Source organism: Pleurodeles waltl, chromosome 3_1 (assembly GCF_031143425.1).
Source record: "Pleurodeles waltl isolate 20211129_DDA chromosome 3_1, aPleWal1.hap1.20221129, whole genome shotgun sequence".
NCBI lineage: Eukaryota > Metazoa > Chordata > Amphibia > Caudata > Salamandridae > Pleurodeles > Pleurodeles waltl.
The window spans coordinates 1,438,156,720-1,438,177,733 of NC_090440.1; the positions used below are offsets into that span (position 1 = coordinate 1,438,156,720).

At 42.7% G+C, this 21,014-nt stretch overlaps 1 protein-coding gene across 5 annotated transcripts in view; it reads right to left on the minus strand.

The window, feature by feature from the left end:
* NKAPD1 (NKAP domain containing 1) overlaps positions 1–21,014 on the minus strand; it is a 248,975-nt gene that overhangs the window by 52,574 nt on the left and 175,387 nt on the right. For all 5 annotated transcript variants that reach the window (XM_069224985.1, XM_069224983.1, XM_069224984.1 and 2 more), the window contains one exon: positions 20,413–20,466. In XM_069224985.1, the coding sequence (XP_069081086.1) occupies positions 20,413–20,466 (54 nt within the window). The remainder of the gene's footprint in view (positions 1–20,412; positions 20,467–21,014) is intronic.

The following is a 21,014-nucleotide window of genomic DNA, read 5'->3' on the forward strand; positions in this document are numbered from 1 at the left end:
AACTTCAATAAGAAGGACAATAAAAGGAAAAGATGTACACCGCAGCTCGTGTACATTCATGTCTTAGACCCAATTTTACAGTTACACTACAGCAAATTACTGTGGATACTGTTGAGGACACTTGCCAACCTTGTGGGGGGTAGCTGAGCCCTCTGCCACTACAAATGCTGCCAAGAAGGGACTCAAGAGTCCCAGGAACCACTATGCTTGCAGATGCCAACTATGATCACCTGCAAGGGGGTAGGACTGCCCAGTCATCAGTGCTATAAAGTGCTGCAGCTGCTCCCGCTGCAAAAGACCTTTGCGGGCCGCACCAGTCAGCGACAGGAAGAGACAGGGCAGGACCACCCCCTTGGCTCTTTTTCTTTAATACATTCGAGGGTTCGGTAAGAAAATTTTTCCTCACATTGTTTTACTGCCACTGGATTAAAAAGTATTGTCTGCTGATATTGAAGGACAATTTGTTTGATAACTATATACCATGCGACAAACTGAAGGGACAGTGGGGGCGACCTGATCACCAAGATTTGCTTGGGCCGGGAGCAGACTGGGCCGCTCTGATTTTTTGGTAAGGGCTTTTTTGATTTTAAATTAGGTTCACAGAGCGAGTACTAGTTTGGCCACTGATTTTAGATATCTTTACACCTATTTTCCTTAACGTGCCCAGGAAGGTTAAGGCTGTAGTTACTGCTCCTGTTCTTTGCTGTAGACTCCGGTTCCCACTGCGCAGTGTCCCTGTTTGATCATTTCAAAGTAAGGACCACTCGGGACAAGGCATCTTCTAAAATGGGCAAAAGAAAGGGCAAAGGGAGCCCGCAAGGGGTACTTAAATTGGCCAAAATTCAGCACCTAATGCAGCGCAAAACTGTGTGTGTGGCCAGTGACATTAACAACTTGATAGAAGAGACCCTGCGGCAGGGCCTTGTCTAACAATAATGAGTCAAGTCAAAACGTTCTGAATATATTTAAGTGAAAACCTTTGTATGTCCCAAATATGACAACAAATAGGAAATCTCGGTCTATTCCAAATACTTTCATTTCCGACTCTTGACACAACTGATGCAGCCAGAGAAAGGGTGGCGGTGCTCACCTGACCCAGTAATACTTTGTACTCCAGTAACTAATGACAAGGGTGGAGATCTATTGAGCACTGCACCAGCCCAGGTATCCCGTGTTCCAATTGCTTTAGTCTATTAGCGTAACTATGTAGCAGGGATGGAACGGAATGTATGCATAATCATGTTATTCAGGGGAACTCGAGGTAGGCCGGCAGTACCAAAACATGTATTAATCATACTTGTTAGGCCGAATTACTCCAGCTCGAAGAAATAATAGGTAAATTAGTTAAAGAAATTCCCATGATGAGAGTGACCATAGCCATCGGATCATTAACATAAAATTGATAATTTACACTTTAACGGAAGAAGCATGGAAGGAATCAGAGGCGAGGAAGGAAGGATGGATGGTCCGATCAGTGGAAATGGCTCTAGTGGGGAATGTGTACTACATACGCCCAAGTCAAGGGATTGATTTAGTACAATTCATGTGCAGTACTAGGGATCCTGTATCTGGCTCGCTATCATATGTCACTGCCATTCCCTGTACAAGGAATTCCTCTGAACTCTCTAGTAAGAGCCTTGCTGGTAAGTAAGTTAGATCTATAATTCCCTTAAATGATGAGAGGACAGCGTTGAACTTTGAGGGAGATATACAGTGCAGGAGGGGTATACCAACAACCTGCAAAAAATTCATTGCGCAGGCCCCGCATCACACCAAGTAATAAAGAGTAACAAAATATATATGCTAAATGTATCTAAAATTCCACCCAGAGGTAGAGAAACTTGTGAGATTTAAATCAACAAATTTACTCAATGGATTATGCAGGTCAGATTGCTGTTCAATTATAAGATCAGATATGGTAGCTGCACTGCGGTTCCACTACAACAATGACTATGAATACATCTCCCTTGAACTAGTCAACAGTGCACTTGGAATAAGACTGGTGCATCTTGACCAGCCTACTCTACCGCCAAGTTGGTTCCAAGCTCTCGTTTAAATTCAGTCCACCAGCTGGGAGGGATGCTAACAGCACTTTGAGCAACAGGCCCCAAGCTATTCATGGAGAAACATCAAAGTGATACCCTACCTCAAGTATTTACTGGAGAGGTAGGTGGGGGGGAAGGTTATGACGGGATGTGGGATTGTCAATCCAACTTATAAAGGCCAACCGGACAGACGTAGGTCCTTGTACCAATGTCCCTGAAGCCGTAAATTTGCATCCTGGTGATAGCCAGAGACGTGCAGTGGGGAGACAATCCTAAGGATCTACCGAACAAATAATTATAGTGAATACAAATTTGAAAATATTGTCCTGGAACATAGCAGGCCTCAAAACCAAAATTAAAAGTGAGGAATCGGGGAACTGCATTGATGTAGGTCTCCTCCTGGAAATGTGGGTAATTGAAATGGTCCATTGGGTGGGCTTCTGAGTTACAGTGTTAAGGCCACTTCGTCCCCTGCAGGTCGTGCTTTGGGAGAAGGGGGGGGGATCTTATCATTTGGATTAAAATAAATCTAAGCTGCACCATTAAACAACTTGATATAAACTGTAATGTCCTATTGGCATTGAAACTTTGAAGTAGTACGGGGGTAGAATATCTATAATAAATTTAATATCTATAATAAATGTACCACCCTGAACCAGGATTTGCCAACTACAGCAGCTCTTGATGTCTACATAGAAAAAGTTGAAGGCACTAGTTATTTGATACTGGCTGGGATCCTGAAAAACACCTATGAACCTCCTGAAATATTGAGTATTCTTATACAGGAGGAGGACGACGAAGTCAGAGGAATCCCAAAGCTGGCACATGCTGGTCATGTTAGAAATATCAAACTAGTGTTTCAAATAGCTTCCTTTGACCTTAGGTATGGTCTTCAAGCTTGCAATGGCCACTCAATTATCAAACAGGGATCTAAGATATACTTTTAAACAGGCCAACTGTAGATCCAGAATAGACTTTATCCTGGTAAACATACTAATCTGGCACCATTTGATTGATATGAGGGTTTCTGAAAGGCTCGAAAGTGACCACAATGCTTTGATTCTGGATACCACCACTGGGCCCAGTGGACAGGGAAGGGACAATTCCAACGGTACTCAATATTAACAGAAGGAAGGTCAAGTGGCCCACGTTTGAGAGAAATCCAGACACTCTAGCACAAAAATACAACATTGTACTGCAAGCCTTACAGGATTTTGCCAGGTATGAGGAAGGCAAAATTAACTGTAGCAGTTTTCAGCAGATTATTTGGGAAACAAGAACGTTTTTTTCTACAAGTAGGGAAGGAGCCAGCTGGTGAGCAGCAAAAGGACAGAATGGAATAACAAGTGCTGTAAGAGGGCCAGGGAAAAGCTGATGGGAGCTATTAAAATAGGCTCCAGGATGTGGCTGTGAAAAGGAAATTATACAAGGTAGCTCAAATGGAGGCTAAATTGATTTGGACAGAGGGATTTTAGAGGGACTTAATTTGTGTAGTGAGACATAAGGACTCCAAACAAGTTTGGAGCATAATAGTTGAAGGGACCAAAAGCCAAATTGCAGAAGATTATCATATCCAACCACAGGCATGGGTAAGCCACTTTAGCTCTCTTTACACAAATTGGGAGAATAAACAGCCAGGGACAATTGATATTGATAGCCAGAACATGATCACTGGAATGTGTGATGGCGATGTGCCCATTTTTAGTGTAGAGGAAACCAGGATGGCCATCATGACAATTGAAAGGGGCAAAGCACCGGGCTTAAATAAAATTCCAGGTGACCTCTTCCTTTCTGAAATGGTAGTTTGGAGTATAATTCGCAACCAAACCTACAATATTATTTTGAAGAGTACTGTGACTCCCAACTTATGGTTAGGAACAGAGGTGGTACCAATATTTAAGAAGGAAACAGGAGTGACCTAGCAAATTACAGGCCCTTTAGCCTGATCAATATCTCACAGAAACTATTTTGTAAGCACTTGCTAGAGAGGATTCATGATTGGGCAAGTGAAGGTCAGATTCTATATCCCCTTTACAGGTTGGCTTCAGAGAAAACACGAGTACTACTGATCAAATATTAAGGTTTTTAATAATCTTATGGAAATATGTAACCATTAATAGAGAACATTTTTACGTAGCCTTTGTGGATCTTCATGCCACCTTTGATCACGTTCCTAGAGATAAATTGTGTGCTACATTGGCGGATTTGGGGTTCCCGAAGAGCCTTTGGCAAATCATAATCAAGGCCCATAGGAACAACTATGCGCAAGTACCCTGAGGGAAGAGGGGCGAATTAACAGAATGCATAAGAGTGAGCAGAGGAGTGAGACAAAGCTGTGTACTAGCATTTACTCTGTTCACCCTATAAGTCAATGGGCTGACTGATTTTTTTGTTGATTGTTAGGGAGATCCTTCTACGATTGTAGGACACAAAAAGTTTCATCACTACTAGTTGCTGACAACACCTTAATAGAGTTTAAGTCCCCCATGAGGTTGCAAAACCTCCTTGATCGGCTCAGTAAGTGTCTGTGGGAAATTTGGGATCAAGATTAGTGCAGCTAAAACAAAGTTTATGACTTTCAATCCACACAGGTCCTTCAGAGGCTAGATCAAGTTGGTGGAAATTTGTTTGGACCAAGTTAAGCATTTTAACCCCTTCATGGACACCTCACAACGCTCCAAAGTGTAAACTTTGCCATCATAATGAAGATGAAATCCTCTACCTTTAGGCCAGTCATGCCTGCTATTGAGATTTATCCAGGTACCGGTATGGGTGCAGAATTATATGGTGCAGAGTTATACAGCATAAATAATCTTGGGGTGATTGAGAAAACGGATAATACTTTCAAGAGAACTATTGTTGCACTTACCCAAAATGCACCATTAACTCCCATTCGGTTGGATCTCGGCTTGAAAAATGTTAAGCATGTGTCCCCCTTTTGACTACTAGCTTATTGGATCAGAATTTGGATGAACAACTCCCCACTCCCCAGGAGACAATATTTTCAAGATGTTATGGCACTTGACACCAGAAGGAGTATATCTTGGCTCAAATATGTCAAGAAGTGGTTAATAAGACTGGTGTTGAGTGAATTATGGTTCAAGCCTGAATGTATCCAAAGGAACACTGTACTGTACTTCAAATACAGATATTGGATCTTTATTAATGGATCCTGGTTGAACAATAGCTCCATCAGGGAGTTAACAGAGAAGTTTGTGGTTTTCAAAGACTACATGACATGTGAGGAATTTTTAAATCAAATTGAATCCCTGCATGTCAAGACACTGTAGTTGGAACTTAGATATGATATACTCACAGATAAGGTTTTAGCAGTAGATGATCAAGGTGTAACATTTCACCTGAATGCCCTTTAAATATAGCTAAGCCCTAAAACAGTTGAACACTTTATTTTTGTGCCCTAGTTACAGAGCTATTAGGAGGACTTGGCTAATCCCCATCTGCTGTATTTTAGCCTCAAGACACTTGAAGGATATTATTCGAATTATTAAAAGTGACAGCACCAAGTGGCTAGTTTTGGCACTCTAACATTATCTTTTACATGCTTGGCGTGCGCAATGCAAACATATATGATCATAATCATGGAAAGCTTTTACTGTAACTGTCAATTTAGTAGATGCCTCCAATGTTTCTAATGGTTTTTGCTCACTATTGTTAAATTTTGTGTGATGCTAGTCAATTAGACGCACTAGCACTTTAGGTATATTGGTACAATGCTTGTATCTTCCAGGCTATGGCCCACCATTCCCGTGGAAATTATACTGGCTCTTTTTCTGCCATATACTGTATTGTAATTATTTATTTATTTACAATTTTAGATGTCTTCTGAAGCACACAGACCAACAATATCAAGTACAAACTGAAGTCAATCGATTTTTAACTTGTCACCACTTTACGCATTATGGAATATTGATGGCATTTTAAAATATTTGCTGCTATACAGGGCACTGGCACTTTATGAAGCATTTTAAAGTCTTAGATTTGAGTAGAAACATCCAAACTGTTTTTATTTTAGAGTGATTGAATGCAAGTGTAAATCTTTGGAATCCTATCTGAATGTTGAAAGTGCCAAAAAATGCAGATGATAGGTTTTTACTTACCTCCAGTCGGAAGCTTTCATGGAAATTGCAGGCTATAATAGGCCATAGGTGTTTGTGCAAGGAAATGTTCAGTGTTGTTCAATCGTAAGAGTAATAGTGTTTTTCTCACTAACTACAGTGTGCATATTTTATGTACTCCTGTACAATTTACGGCTTATGTGGATTTTTAAGTAAAAATGTTTTCCTGCATTTATATTGTTCTTTTATGGTTTTATAAACCAAAGAAAGATATTCTTACTATTACACTTCATACTAAATCATCAAGAGGAGAGAATATTACTAGAGAAGGAGGATCTCTCTAGCACTTTGGTGCATACAACAGCAGGTGTGTGTGTTTGTCACAAATGTTTTGGAAGAAAAGCTCTTACAAATGTCACAGTTGGTTGCCTTATATCTGGTATACAGGCAACAAATACACCTGGTGAGTGGATAATTAACAAACAGGTTTTTAAGCTCACAAGTCAATCAGACTCAATTATATGCATTTGCTACTAAACAAACACAGCGTTTATGCCTACAGCTGTTTTAACAATGCTTATCACTGTTCTAAACTATTGAGGATTCCCAGCCTCACAGCAGGGAATAATTTAAGCACATTAATCTATCAAAGAACCATTGCCAGAAAACAGCCATTTTGCACAATATTCAGTTCCAAATTTGTCTTTTGAGATTTTATCCACTCTTGTAGGTGATGGGAGATGCTTTCCGTACCAAAATATGCAACCAAAGGGGGTGGGGTGGATGTACAAAGTCACTGCTTGTCTCCTGCATGAGGTTATTCCCATAGCTGCAAATGGTTGTTGGCCTCCTTTTCTTCCTGCCTGATGTCTCCGCTTATGATATGACTGTATTTGTTGTTGTTGCATCAGATAACCGGGGTGGCTTGAGCCCCTTGAGAAATTCGGATAGCTGAAGTTTGGAACCATGCTTTTTGAAATATTTTCTCATCTCCAAGCCTACTGCTATTACTGTTTACATATCAGCATTTATGTGTTGCATGTCTCTGCCTACAAGAGAGCCACAGAGAGTGCTTTCTGAGGAAGAGGGAAACTATGATTCTCTGTTAAGTCTCCGATTTGATGCTGGTGTAACAGCACCCCAAAGAATGTCAGAGCAAGGTAGTGAGCATAACCAAGACCACCATGAGCCAAATCACAGCATGACAGGAGCTGTTCATGTCTTTGTGCACGATCTAGAAAAAAGTCCTCTTCACCTTCCTAAGGAAAACCGTAGTCAGCACTGTTTTAAAGAATCCAACAAGGATCTACAGGAACTGCCTACTAAATCATGGGCAATGACAGTCTTCATCGCTATTTGAACATTTAGCACACACCTTTCTACCCACAGAGACTAGGTGTGTGCACTCCTTGTAAGGATGATCCAGAAGGTGGTGCTTTAGCATGGTTCTTCTTTACAGCTCACAGAATTATTAAGGATGTATGCACTTTGTTTGAAAGCGAGATGAAGCTGCCTGCCTTTGCAGAAACAGGAGCTAAAAATAGTTCCACTTCAGCCTCGAGCAGACCTGGAACTAAGAGTAAAGATATGTTAAACTTGCTTGCGCCTTTGACCTCTTGGAAAAGCAAAACTGGAATATCTACTGCACGTGTTACCACCCTGATAGGAAAGAATGTTTATATCCATTTAGGAACTGAGTGGTTGAAAGTTTTCTAGATGTAAAATCTACTAAGCACAAAAATGGAGAGACATATGATTCTGTAAGTTTCAACGTTCAGTGGTGCTTCAAAGCCGTATACCTATGTTTCTTTAATAAATTATTTGACAGCACCCCAGAGCTCAACAGCAATCAAGTTGCCACAGTATCATTCTTCAATTTCACAGATCACATTGTCGAGTGGGAAGGGTACTGTTACAATGGTGGAATCTTTTTTTATATCTCTCCTTTTGGTCCGGAAATGGTGAGTGGAGCTCCGGTAAAATAATCTCCTCTGTATGTTCACCAGATCTTCCAGAGTTGTTGAGCTTGTATTCCTTCTATTGAAGACCATGGAGTCAAATCTGATACATGTGCACCTGGAAAACTTTAGGCACTTCTGCTGTTGGTCTGATAAATGCATTTCTATATGTCAACAGTACACAGATCATGAGGGTCTGACTGTGCCTTTTTTCTGCCACTAGAAGGGCACTTATCCAAAAAAGGATGCATCTTGTGAAGAAGGAAAAAAATCCCAGAAAACGAGAGGAAAACAGAGAAATTCTGAATGGATGTCAAATGAACCACGTGTAAAGAAGAGTAGGAATGATTTTGAATTGAAACAAAACCCCAAAAGCTGAGCTCAGTGCTCTAGGATTCTGGCCGCATAAGACAGAAAAAAAATAGAACTGGTGCACCTACCACTGAGATGTCAGGTCGGGTGGACTATTGGATGACTCGGATTACTTAAAGTTGTAGTGCCGGTTTTTCCCGCTTGGTATAGCTGGACTCTATCTACCCAGACTGCTCTTGTCTTCCCTTCATTTTTATCTTTGAAAAGACTTAATAAACATGTCATTCTGGTCACTTGATGTATTTGTAAATTTTTCTCCACTTTAAGCAGATGTTTCCTTTTTTTTATTAGGATAGACAGAATTTGTCAAAGGCCATTAAAATGTGTTTTTAATGACAAATGTTGGCTTCTCTAACAAACAGAGAAACATTGTTATCTTGTTAAAAGTTCTCTGGTTCCTTCTGAAAGGCAGGTAAATTCAGTACATCCGATTATCTATGGGGTTCCCCTGTAGAAGGGCAATATATATCACTTGAAAGCATGTATTCAACCTCCTGTCCCTCTCATGAAACTATAGTAAGGAGGACAGAAGACAAGGAAGTTCATCTCTTTTTTTGAGTTGACTTGAAACTACAGCAAACTTTTGTGAGACCCTCAATGATCTGCAGGTAACATTCAGAATTCGTAAACAAACAGTAAACAGTTCACCACAAGAAATGGAATGGAGTGCAGCCTTGCGACAGCATGGATATGAAAATGTATTACAATGAATACAGAAAACGCTGGTATGGAAAAGGAATCTATACAAAACAAGAGGTTAAACAAGTAAAAAAAACAAATTAAAAAAAAGCACAAGTTACTAAAGCATAGTTAACAGAATGGTTACTTACCAGTAGGAGTAGTTTTGCAGCTTGAAGAGTTTTCTTGATTCACACGCTGTGCATTATTCCACCATCTATGGTTAGGTACGGAAATGTCTCCGTCTTCTTGTTTTTCCCCTTTTTAATTTTCCTGTGGGCTTCGTCGACCACCATTTGGGTTTCTGTCTGTCCCCTGTATGACATTAGATTGTGCCCTGCATGTTCCTGTGCGTGGTAGCCATCTTCAGATAAATTTTCCTTCCTTCTTTCCATTCTGTTTATTTTCTAGTCCTTCTCTTGTATGTTCTTTCCCTTCACCACCGGTTTGTCATGTTTCCCTTTTCTGGGGAGGTGGTTGGGTCACATGTGGATCCACAAAAAACTCTTCAAGCTGCGAAACTACTCCGACCAGTAAGTAACCATTTCGGTTTGCAGCATGATTCCTTTTCTGGAGTCACAAGTTGTGTATTAGATTATGTAGTGGTATCCCTTCCTTGGGTTGGCTGGGATGAAATGAGGAAGAACCTGCAAACAGGTGCTGCAGTACTCTTTGGCCCACTTGTGCTTCTTTGTTCATTTGTAGGTCCACACAATAGTGTTTTTAAAAAGGTGTGTGGGGAGGCACAAGTTGCTGCGGCGCAAATAGGGTATATAGGCTCGTTTGCAAGGAATGCTAGAGATGTGTCCTCCTTCCTTGTTGAATGAGCTTTGGGGTGTGAGGGGAATGTCTTCCCTGCTGTCAAGCAGCATACTTGTATTGCTTTAACAATCCATCTTGCAATTGCTCCTTTGGAGACCGGTGATACCTTTGTTGATTTTGCAGAGGATACAAAAAGTTGGTCTCCGTTACGAAACTGTTTGGTCTCTTGTAAGCAATATTATAAGGTTCTCCTTATGTCCATGGTATGCAACGCTTTCTCCATTTCTGTGTGAGGGTTTCTGAAGAACACTGGCAACTGAATGCATTAGTTGACGTGAAATTTGCTTACTACCTTGGGTGGAGACTGGGGGGTTGTTCTGAGGACTACCCTGTCCTTATGTATCTGCATGTATGGTTTCTGTATTGTTGGTGCTTGGAGTTCGTTCACTTTCCATAGTGATGTGATTGCAATAAGTGTGATATCTTGGAGTTCCGTCCTATGTGTGGGTTCAAATGTTTTGGCCATCAGCTGTGCTAGTACTGTATTTAGACTCCACATAGGTGAAGGTGCTCTCCTTGGGATTGCAATTCTTTTTGAGCCCTGTAGTAATCTTTATACTGCCAATGCAGTGAGAAGCTTATACATGATGTTACCCTGGTATTTGCTACAACAGCTGCTAAATGTACTTTGAGTGATGAATAGTTTATACCACTGTCCAGTAGATAGGTGAGGTATATCAATAGTTTGTCTTGTTATTGTTTCTATTGTATTCTTTCTTGTGCACCACTGTAGATACAGCCTCCATTTTTCAGCATAGCATCATTTTGTAGTTAGCTTTCTGGCCTTCTTTACTATTTCCATAGTTAAAGGTGGTAACTGTAGGTGTTCAAACTCTATGTATTCAGGCGGCAGGCTGCTAGTTTTAGAGTTGCTGGTTCCGTATGGAACACCTGCCCATTCTGCATTGTAAGGAGGTCCCATTTCTTCCTCATTTTGATCATCTGTCTCTTAGACAGTTCTAGTAGGTCTGAGTACCAGGTTTGTCTGGCCCATTGTGGTGTTATTAGGTTCGCATCCAGGTTGTCTGGTCTTCTCCAGCACACTTTTATGGCTAGGAACACTGTTTTCATCTCCAAGAAGATGATGTGCTTTGTCGCATCAGAGTTGTTCTACTGGCCTAGTATCTTCAAGTTGCCTGTGTGCGGTTCTCAACCCTTCTGGGATGAATCAGTCGTGATGGTCACAGTTGGAGTTGGTGTCTTGAATGGTCTCCTCAACATTATGCTCCTTGATGACCACCACTGTCCTTCCTCTTGTATCTTTGCTGTTACAACCACTAAATCCTCCCAACTCCCAGAGGCCTGTGACCAGCTGTTCCTGGAATGGGCACTTCTGTAGTCCTGCATGTATTGTGAGTGAAATGCAAGATGCCATCATGCCCATTATTTTCATGGCTGTCCTCAATGTCAGAGACTATCCCCTCTGGTAGAGGCAAGCTTGTTCTACAATCGCTCTAACACCCTACACGATTCCGCATTGCTTGTGTTGGTTTTGAATTCAGTCTTGCTCCTCTGAAGAACTTTTCTTATACTGGCATTGGGGTTGCCTTTCTGCAGTTTATTGAAAAGCCTAGGCTTTCTAGGGTTGGGGTCTCTGTTTGGATGTCACCTTGGCATCCTTGTCTCATTTTTGCCTTTACCAGCCAGTTGTTAGGTGTGGGTGTATATGTAGTCCCTTCCTTAAGGAAGGCTGCCACAGCTGTAAAGCATTTTGTAAAGACCCTTGGTGCTGACAATGCCGAATGGTAAGACCTTCATTTGACAGTGTACCCCTTAGAGTATAAATCTGAGATACTTCTTGTGTGGTTGATTCTAGGGTATGTTCAGATATGCATTTTACTGATCTATAGTTGCCACGTAGTTGCCTCTTTGCAAAAGAGGGATTACTTCTTGTAGTGCCATTATCTTGAAATGCTGAGTGCAGATTAATTTGTTTATGAACCGGAGATCCAGATTTGGTCTTAACTTAAGGTCTTGTTTTGGGACCAAGAAGTATAGTGAGTAATTCCCTTTGCCTGTTTCTTTTACATGCTCTCTTTCTAATGCTTGTTTTTGAAGTAGTTCCTTGACCTCTTTCCTGAGTTGTCCCAGTTCCTCCTTTTGGAACTTATTTTGGCTTTGGTGGAATTAGTGGTGGTATCTTGTTGAGTTCTATACAGTAACTGTGACAAATCAGGTTTAAAAATCCAAATGTCTGTGGTGATCTTTTCCCATTGTTGTGGGTAATTTGCTACTTTGCCTCCCACTGATGTCTTGTGTGGGCCTGTGTGTGCTGACAAGTCACCTGCCACTTGTTCCTCCTCCTCTGGGGGCTTGCCCTCTTCTCCTTCCCTCTATCTACCAGGCTGCCTGGTGGGGTGTTGCCATTGGTGGAATGTTGATCGAGTAGGCTGCTGTGAGCTGCTCAGGGTTTGTTGGTGTGGTTGATCTGATGAGAAGGACCCCCTGGTTGTGGGTCTTCTAATTGTGTTTCCACCCCTTTTGAAAGGTACTTCTTTGCCTTGGTCCTAAATGCTGGGTAACATTGGTAGCTATAAGTTCTTCTTATTGGTTAGCATCAATGTCTCAAGGAAAAAGCATGAGCTACCTTTCTCCTCTTTCAGATGTACCCCATACGTCTCCGCGGCCCTTCTGATGAGGCGGTTATAGAGGGAGATGTCAAGGGGTGGTGATGGTCTAGAAGGATAGGTGTCCACCTCTTCCTCTGGGCTCTCTGTTACAAGGTCGTTCCACTCACCCTCAAAGCTTCCTGCTGCTTCTTCCCCTTCTGGGTCGTAGAATTCTTCTTCGTCCGCCTCCTCATGGAGGTTCTAGTGTAGCTGGGGATTCTAACACGGACTCCTCCTCTACAGCATCAAAGGGTGTGGGCGCTCTATTTGGAATTTTGAATTCCTTTACTGCGTCATCTAACTCCTTTTTATGTTTAAGAAGTGCCATCATTTCGGTTTCCAGACTTCTTCTTGACCTCCTGTGCCTTTTCGACGTCAAGTTTCAAAGATGTCCTCTTTTTGGGTGTCATGACTCTTTCTCCAAAAGCTTTTTTTTTCTCCCTTCAGACTCTTGCAACTCTGGGTAATTTCTGCACCCTTGCGCCTTGCCTTCATCAGTATCCTGAGACTGAGACCTGTGGGCCTCTCTCATTTGTGGCTGACCGATCTCTTTCTTAGACGTGAGGGCTGCCTTAGTCTTAGCCTTCGAACATTTCAGCAGTCTTCTTACCTTTTCAGGTCTTTTTTTGGCATCTCTTACCACTTTCTTCCCCACCTGCTTCTTTTCAGCATATACCTTGAGGATCTCGACATCCAAAACTCCATACGCTGACTCTGCTCGGTCAACGTCCTAGTCATCGTCGCTTGATAAACCAAAGTCCTTGAGCGAGGTATGTGGTCTCAGACTGCTGGTCATGGCGGAGTGATGTTGCAGCCTCTGTTTCCTGTGTACCCGAGTGTTTCTGGCACTAATGCGGTGCAGGCTTTGCAGTCCTCATCTTCATGGTCTTTGGGTAAGCAGAGGTTGCAGACTTAGTGGGGTCTCGCAGTGCAAATCTGTGGTGATAATTAGGGCAAGTGTTGAAGGGGGTGTTTTCCATGACCCCCACCTTGCTTCATTCTCCGACCATGTGTTGACTATGGTGTTGACTCTGGCAGGGACCCCAGTCGGGAGGGAGAGTGAAGAATCCCCTTCTCTCTTGTGTGTTTTTTCTTCCAGTTCTACGTTTTGATATCCTCTGTCCTACATTCCTGGATTTTCAAAAAATCTTAAGAGGTTCTCCTTTTGCTTCCAGAACAAATGGCAGAAAAAACAATTTGCAGATGGCTATTACACACAGAAACTTCCCAGGTTTCATCTAATGTCATACAGGGGACGGACCGAACACCAGGTGGTGGTCGATGACATCCACAGAAAAGAAGAAAAAAAAAAGGGGAACACAAGACAGACATTTCTAGACCCAACCACTAGATGGCAAAATAATGCACAGCATGTGAATCCAGAAAAGGATTGGTGTTGCAATACTAGGTACTTTCCTCACTTACCTATTTCCTTATATTGCTAGATGCGAATAGACTGTTATTTGGAGGGAAACATCCTTTACCCTGCAGTCACGACGACATGCCTTTACAATGCAGTCACTATTCGAATGCAAAGTTACGGTGCATTACTTTACCACACAAGTAGTTACAACAACTTGCTTTAGGTGGCACGTTGTTGGACTGATGTTGGATTTGTATGTCCAACAACATCCATACTGTTGCGTAAAATAGAGTTGAAAAAGTAATTTATACTATTCCAAGTTCAGCACGCTCTAAGGCAAGTTGTTGTAACCACTTGTGTGGTAAAGTAATGCGGAGCAACATCGCAGTCTCAATAGTGACTGTGCTGTAGCATGCAGGGTAAACTCATACGGGGTTCCATCATACAACTATATTTGGAAGCTTGCTTGATATACAATATATATATATATTGAAAATGTAACTTACCCAGTGTACATCTGTTTGTGGCATGTTGCGCTGCAGATTCACATGCTGTGCACTGTTCCTGCCATCTAGTGTTGGGCTCGGAGTGTTACAAGTTGTTTTTCTTCTAAGAAGTCTTTTCGAGTCACGGGACCGAGTGACTCCTCCCTTTCGGCTCCATTGCGCATGGGCATCGACTCCATCTTAGATTGTTTTCCCACAGAGGGTGAGGTAGGAGTGGTAGAATGAGGATACTAAAGATGCCCATGCAATGGAGTAGATATGTATGTACATAGTTTGTGGTAAAGGAATATTTATTTACATATATACAATTTAAATGCAACTAAAACGGCTACCGGTTCCCGGGGAGATGGGAGGGCGCATGTGAATCTGCAGCGCAACATGCCACGAACAGATGTTCACTGGGTAAGTGATATTTTCCGTTTGATGACATGTGTAGCTGCAGATACACCTGCTGTGCATAGACTTCAAAGCAGTAATCCTACCGAAAGCGGTGGTCAGCCTGTAGGAGTTGAAGTTGTTTGAAATAATGTTCTTAATTAATACAGCCTGTCCTACTGTGGCTTGTTGTGTTGATAACACATCTACACAGTAATGTTTAGTAAAGGTATGAGGTGTAGACCAAGTGGCTGCTTTACAAATCTCGGTCATTGGTATATTACCTAGAAAGGCCATTGTTGCTCCTTTCTTTCTAGTGGTGTGTGCCTTTGGTGTAATGGGTAATTCTCTTTTAGCTTTGAGGTAACAGGTCTGAAGACATTTGACTATCCCTCTGGCTATTTCCTGTTTGGATATGGGGTTACCAACATGGGTTTTTTGGAAAGCAATGAACAATTGTTTAGTTTTACAAAATGCTTTTGTTCTGTCTATGTAATACATTAGCGCTCTCTTTATGTCTATGCAGTGCTCATTCTGCTACAGAGTCTGGTTGTGGGAAGAAGACGGGGAGCTCAACTGTTTGGTTTAGACGAAATGGTGATATGACTTTTGGCAGACATTTTGGATTTATACAGAGAACGACTTTATGTTTGCGTATTTGTATAAAGGTTTCTTCGATAGTAAACGCATGTATTTCGCTAACCCTTCGTAGTGAATTGATGGCTATTAGAAAAGCTACCTTCCAAGTTAAGAATTGGATTTGACAAGAATGCATGGGTTCAAACGGTGGACCCATGAGTCGTGTAAGTATAATATTAAGATTCCACAAGAGTACTGGTGGGTTTCTTGGAGGTATGATCCTTTTCAGTCCTTCCATAAAGGCTTTAATAACTGGGATTCTAAAAAGTGACTTTGTATGTTTGATCTGCAGGTAAGCAGAAATTGCGGTGAGATGAATTTTGATGGCAGAAAAAGCGAGATTAGCTTTTTGTAAGTGTAGTAAATAACTCACAATGTTTTGTATGGAGGCCTCTAACAGTGTGATTTGATTTGCTTGACAGTAGAAAACAAACCTTTTCATAACAATGCCTTGTTGTCGGTTTCCTTGCCTGTTTAATGACTTCCATACACTCATTTGAAAGGTTTAGATAGCCAAATTCTAAGACCTCAGGAGCCAGATTGCTAGGTTGAGCGATGCTGGATTGGGGTGTCTGATCTGTTGTTTGTGTTGTGTTAACAGATCTGGTCTGTTTGGGAGTTTAATGTGAGGTACTACTGAGAAGTCCAACAGTGTTGTCTACCACGGTTGGCGAGCCCATGTTGGCGCTATGAGTATTAGTTTGAGTTTGTTTTGACTCAGTTTGTTGACTAGGAAAGGAATGAGCGGGAGAGGGGGAAAAGCGTAAGCAAATATCCCTGACCACCTGATCCATAGAGCATTGCCCTTGGACTGAGGGTGTGGGTACCTGGATGCGAAGTTTTGGCATTTTTCGTTTTGTTGCAAACAGATCTATGTCTGGTGTCCCCCAGCAGTAGAAGTGATCTTGTAGAATCTGGGGATGTATTACCCACTCGTGAGTTTGCTAGTGATCTCGACTGAGATTGTCGGCTAACTGATTGTGAATGCCTGGTATATATTGTGCTATCATGCGAATGTTGTTGTGAATTGCCCAATGCCAAATTTTTTGTGCTAGGAGACACAGTTGTGATAAGTGTGCCGCCCCCTTGTTTGTTTGAATAGGGCATTGTTGTCATATTGTCTGTTTTGACAAGAATGTGTTTGTGGACTAGAAGGGGTTGAAAGTCTTTTAGTGCTAGAAAGACTGCTAGTAGTTCTAAGAGATTTATGTGAAGTTGTTTTTGTTGACTGTCCCATTGACCTTGTATACTGTGAATGTTGAGGTGTGCTCCCCACCCAATCATGGAAGTGTCTGTTGTGATAATGGCGTGAGGCACTGGGTCTTGAAATGGCTGCCCTTTGTTTAAATTTACAGGGTTCCACCAACGAAGCGAAGAGTGTGTTTGGCAGTCTACCAACACTAGATCTTGAAGTTGACCCTGTGCCTGCGTCCATTGTTTTGCTAGGCACTGTTGTAAGGGTTGCATGTGTAGCCGTGCGTTTGGGACAATAGCGATGCATGAGGACATCATGCCTAGTAGTTTCATTATAAACCTGACCGTGTATTGTTGGTTTGGTTGCATGCTTGACCTTATATTTTGAAACGATTGAACTCTTTGTGGACTTGGAGTGGCAATTGCTTTTGCGTGTTGAGTGTGGCTCCCAAGTATTGTTGTATTTGGGATGGTTGCAAGTGAGTTTTTTTTGTAATTTATAGAAAACCCTAGTTTTGTAGAGTATCTATTATATACTGTGTGTGACTTTGACACCGGTGTTGAGTGTTGGCCTTTATTAGCCAATCGTCTAGATACGGGAATACGTGCATGTGATGTCTCTTTATGTGAGCTGCTACTACAGCTAGGCATTTTGTGAATACTCTGGGTGCTGTTGTTATCCCGAAGGGTAATACTTTGAATTGGTAATGGTTGCCTTGTACTACAAATCTGAGGTACTTCCTGTGAGATGGATGAATGGGTATGTGAAAATACACATCCTTTAGATCCAGTGTTGCCATGTATTCTCCTTGTTTTAGTAAGGGAACTACGTCCTGTAGTGTGACCGTGTGGAAATGATCTGATTTGATGAAGAGATTTAACGTTCTGAGATCTAGAATTGGCCTTAATGTTTTGTCTTTTTTGGGAATAAGGAAATATAGGGAGTAAACCCCCGTTCCTTTTTGATGATGGGGTACTAGTTCTATGGCTTGTTTTGCTAGTAGTGCTTGCACCTCTATTTGTAGTAGGTCTAGGTGTTGTGTCAACAGTTTGTGCGTCCTTGGGGGAACATCTGTAGGGACTTGTGTGAACTCTATGCAGTAACCATGTTGGATAATTGATAGAACCCATGTGTCCGTGGTAATGCCTGACCAATTGTTGTGGTATTTTATTAATCACTCCCTCCCCACCCCCCCCCGGTGATGTGTGTTGGGGGAGTGTGACATTGAAGTCACTGTTTGCTACTAGGGGTCTGCTTGGCAGGCTGAAATTTTCCCCTTGCTCTTGGGTACTCTCCCCTGTAGGAACCACAAAATCCCCTTCTCTGGTACTGAGACTGGTAAGTGGGTTTTGTTTGGGAGGTGGATGGCTCTGAGGGTTGGTGTCTAAACCCTCCCCTAAACTGTGGCTTCCTAAATGTTCCCATATACTGGGAAGAATAGAGCGCGCCCATGCCTTTGGCTGTGTCTGTGTCTGTGTCTTTCTTCATTTTCTCTATTGCGGTGTCCACCTCCGGCCCAAATAGTTGGTGTTGGTTGAACGGCATATTTAGTACCGCCTGCTGTATTTCTGGCTTAAAACCAAAACTTCATAGCCATGCATGCCTCATGATGGTAACTGCTGTACTGACAGTCCGTGCTGCTGTATCAACAGAGTCCAGTGCAGAGCGGATCTGGTTGTTGGAGATGGCCTGTCCTTCCTCCACCACCTGTTGAGCACGCTCCCGATGTTCCTTTGGTAAATGTTGGATAATATCCTGCATCTCGTCCCAATGTGCTCTGTCGTAACGGGCGAGGAGGGCTTGTGAATTGGCAATACGCCACTGGTTGGCTGCTTGCGATGCCACTCTTTTTCCCGCTGCATTGAACTTACGGCTTTCCTTATCAGGGGGTAGCGCGTCCCCTAACGATTGAGAATTTGCCTGCTTTCTTGCGGCCCCCACTACAACTGAGTCTAGAGGGAGCTGTTGTGTAATAAACACAGGGTCTGACGGGGGAGGTTTATATTTTTACTCGACCCTTGGTGTAATGGCCCTTCCTTTCACCGGTTTCTGAAAGACCTGTTGTGCATGCTTAAGCATGCCCGGTAATATTGGCAGGCTTTGATACGAAGCATGCATGGATGCCAGTGTGTTAAATAAAAAGTCATCCTCCACTGGTTCTGAGTGCATTGTAACATTATGAAATGTTGCTGCTCTGGCCAGTACTTGTGTGTAAGATGTGCTATCCTCTGGAGGTGAAGGCTTTGAAGGATAACACTCAGGACTGTTGCCAGAAACTGATGAGTCGTATAGATCCCAGGGGTCTGCATCGTCCTGCGTCATCCCAGTATGTGTGGGTGACTGTGCCATTGGTGTGCCAACTGGTGACCTTGTCCCTGTGGCGAGTGAAGTGGGGACGTTTGTGGTGAGAAATGTGGGAGTGGTGACCTTTCTCTAACCACTTTGGCTTTTGGTTGCTCAGTTTCAGTCTCATGAAAAGCCAGTTTTCTTTAAACTTGAGCGGAGGGATGGTTTGGATTTTCCCTGTGTCCTTTTGGATTTTTAGCCTTGGTTGAGTCTGGTCAAGCTCTTCCAAATCCAGTTCCTGCTCAAACCTGTGCCTCTCCTTGAGTTGTTGAGAGAGCCCATGTTCTTCCGTATAGGAAGTCTTTTTCGGCTCCAAAGCTGTTCTTTTCGGTACCGAAACCCCCATGGATACTGTCGGTCTCGGCTCCGAGAGGCTCTTTCGAGGCTTGCTCAATTCGACCAACCGATGTTGACTTTTTTCGGTGCCGGTTTCTCGACCTGAGTCGGAAGACTTTGGCACTATGTTGGCTTTTTTCGGTGCCAAAGATGGTAGTTGGTCACCGCTTTTCTTGTGGGTGGAGCCATGGCCTTCCGGCAGTGGCGTCCCCGAGGCCTTCTGTTTCTTTACTTGACTTTCGCATGGGTCGGGGCAAGTGTACTCATTTTCGCGCCGCCGTCGGTGGCCGGTCCCCATCGGAGTCATCCAATTCCGAACCTTGGATCAAAATGGTAATTTCTTCCCCCTCGACGTCGAGGTGTTGTGTCGACTTCGATGCAGTCTGCAAACGTCTTGCGCGTCGATCTCTTAAGGTCTTCTTGGATCAAAAAGCTTTGCAGGTCTCACAAGTATCCTCTCTGTGTTCTGGCGACAAACACAGATTACAGACCCGATTCTGGTCTGTATAAGGATACTTGGCGTGACACGTCGGACAGAAATGGAAGGGGGTCCGGTCCACGAGTCTACGACGACGGGTGTGGTCGGGCCGACCAGGCCTCGGTTGAGTGCGGAAGCCCCGGAGGGCCGCTGAAGCGGTTGTGTTGTCGGTGTCGATGTATCTATACTAAACCGGTCCCAAACACAAACAATACCAACGGATTTTGATGTTTTTCTAAGTTTTCCCGATTCGAATTACGGAGCGAAGAGGAACACGTCCGAACCTGATGGAGGAAAGAAAAAAATCCAAGATGGAGCCGACGCCCATGCGCAATGGAGCCGAAAGGGAGGAGTCACTCGGTCCCGTGACTCGAAAAGAGTTCTTTGAAGAAAAACAACTTGTAACACTCCGAGCCCAACACTAGATGGGAGGAACAGTGCACAGCATGTGTATCTGCAGCTACACATGCCATCAAACATATATATATATAAACACACACACACACCAGTAACAGTATTTTATTTATTGTAGTCTGCCAATACCGTTCAGCAACCCAAAATATAAGCTGCATCAGAACTTAAGATTCCAACGAAAGCTCTTACACATACGTTACCTGTCGGTATCAAATTCTTCCGGGTACAGCTCTTTATAGCCACTATGACCCCATCTGCAGGAGAGGGAAATACACTTATTTAGCTGCATTAACATGTTGAGTAAACAAGATTCACCAGAATACAAAAAAGATATTTGTGAAAATATACATGCAAGTATGCCAGAGGACCGTGTTATGTATATCACAGCAGGGTATGTTTTGGGCACAGAAAAGTACCTGCATTCTTTTAGGGAACCCCAAATGGAAACCGACAATATGTGCAGAACGATGACGTGCTTTACAGCAATGTAGCCATGATTACAGAGGTGCTTGGTAGGGTAAAGAGGAAGGTGGAGAAACAGCTAGATCTATAGCCATCTTCCACATTCAAAAAGCTTCCCTTGGCCTGGGCTTGGGATACTGGAAGTTTGCACCAGCACCATTTGTCTCCTTGTATGCTATTGAGCAACTGCTAATTTATTGTGTCACAAACTTTGAAATGGGATACATTTAAAAAAAAAAAAAAAAAAAAAAGTCAATATATCGCCAGTTTTCTGAATCCCTTTTTAAGTAAATTGATTAGACTTTAAAACAACATTTTACCCACTTATCATTTTTTGCTA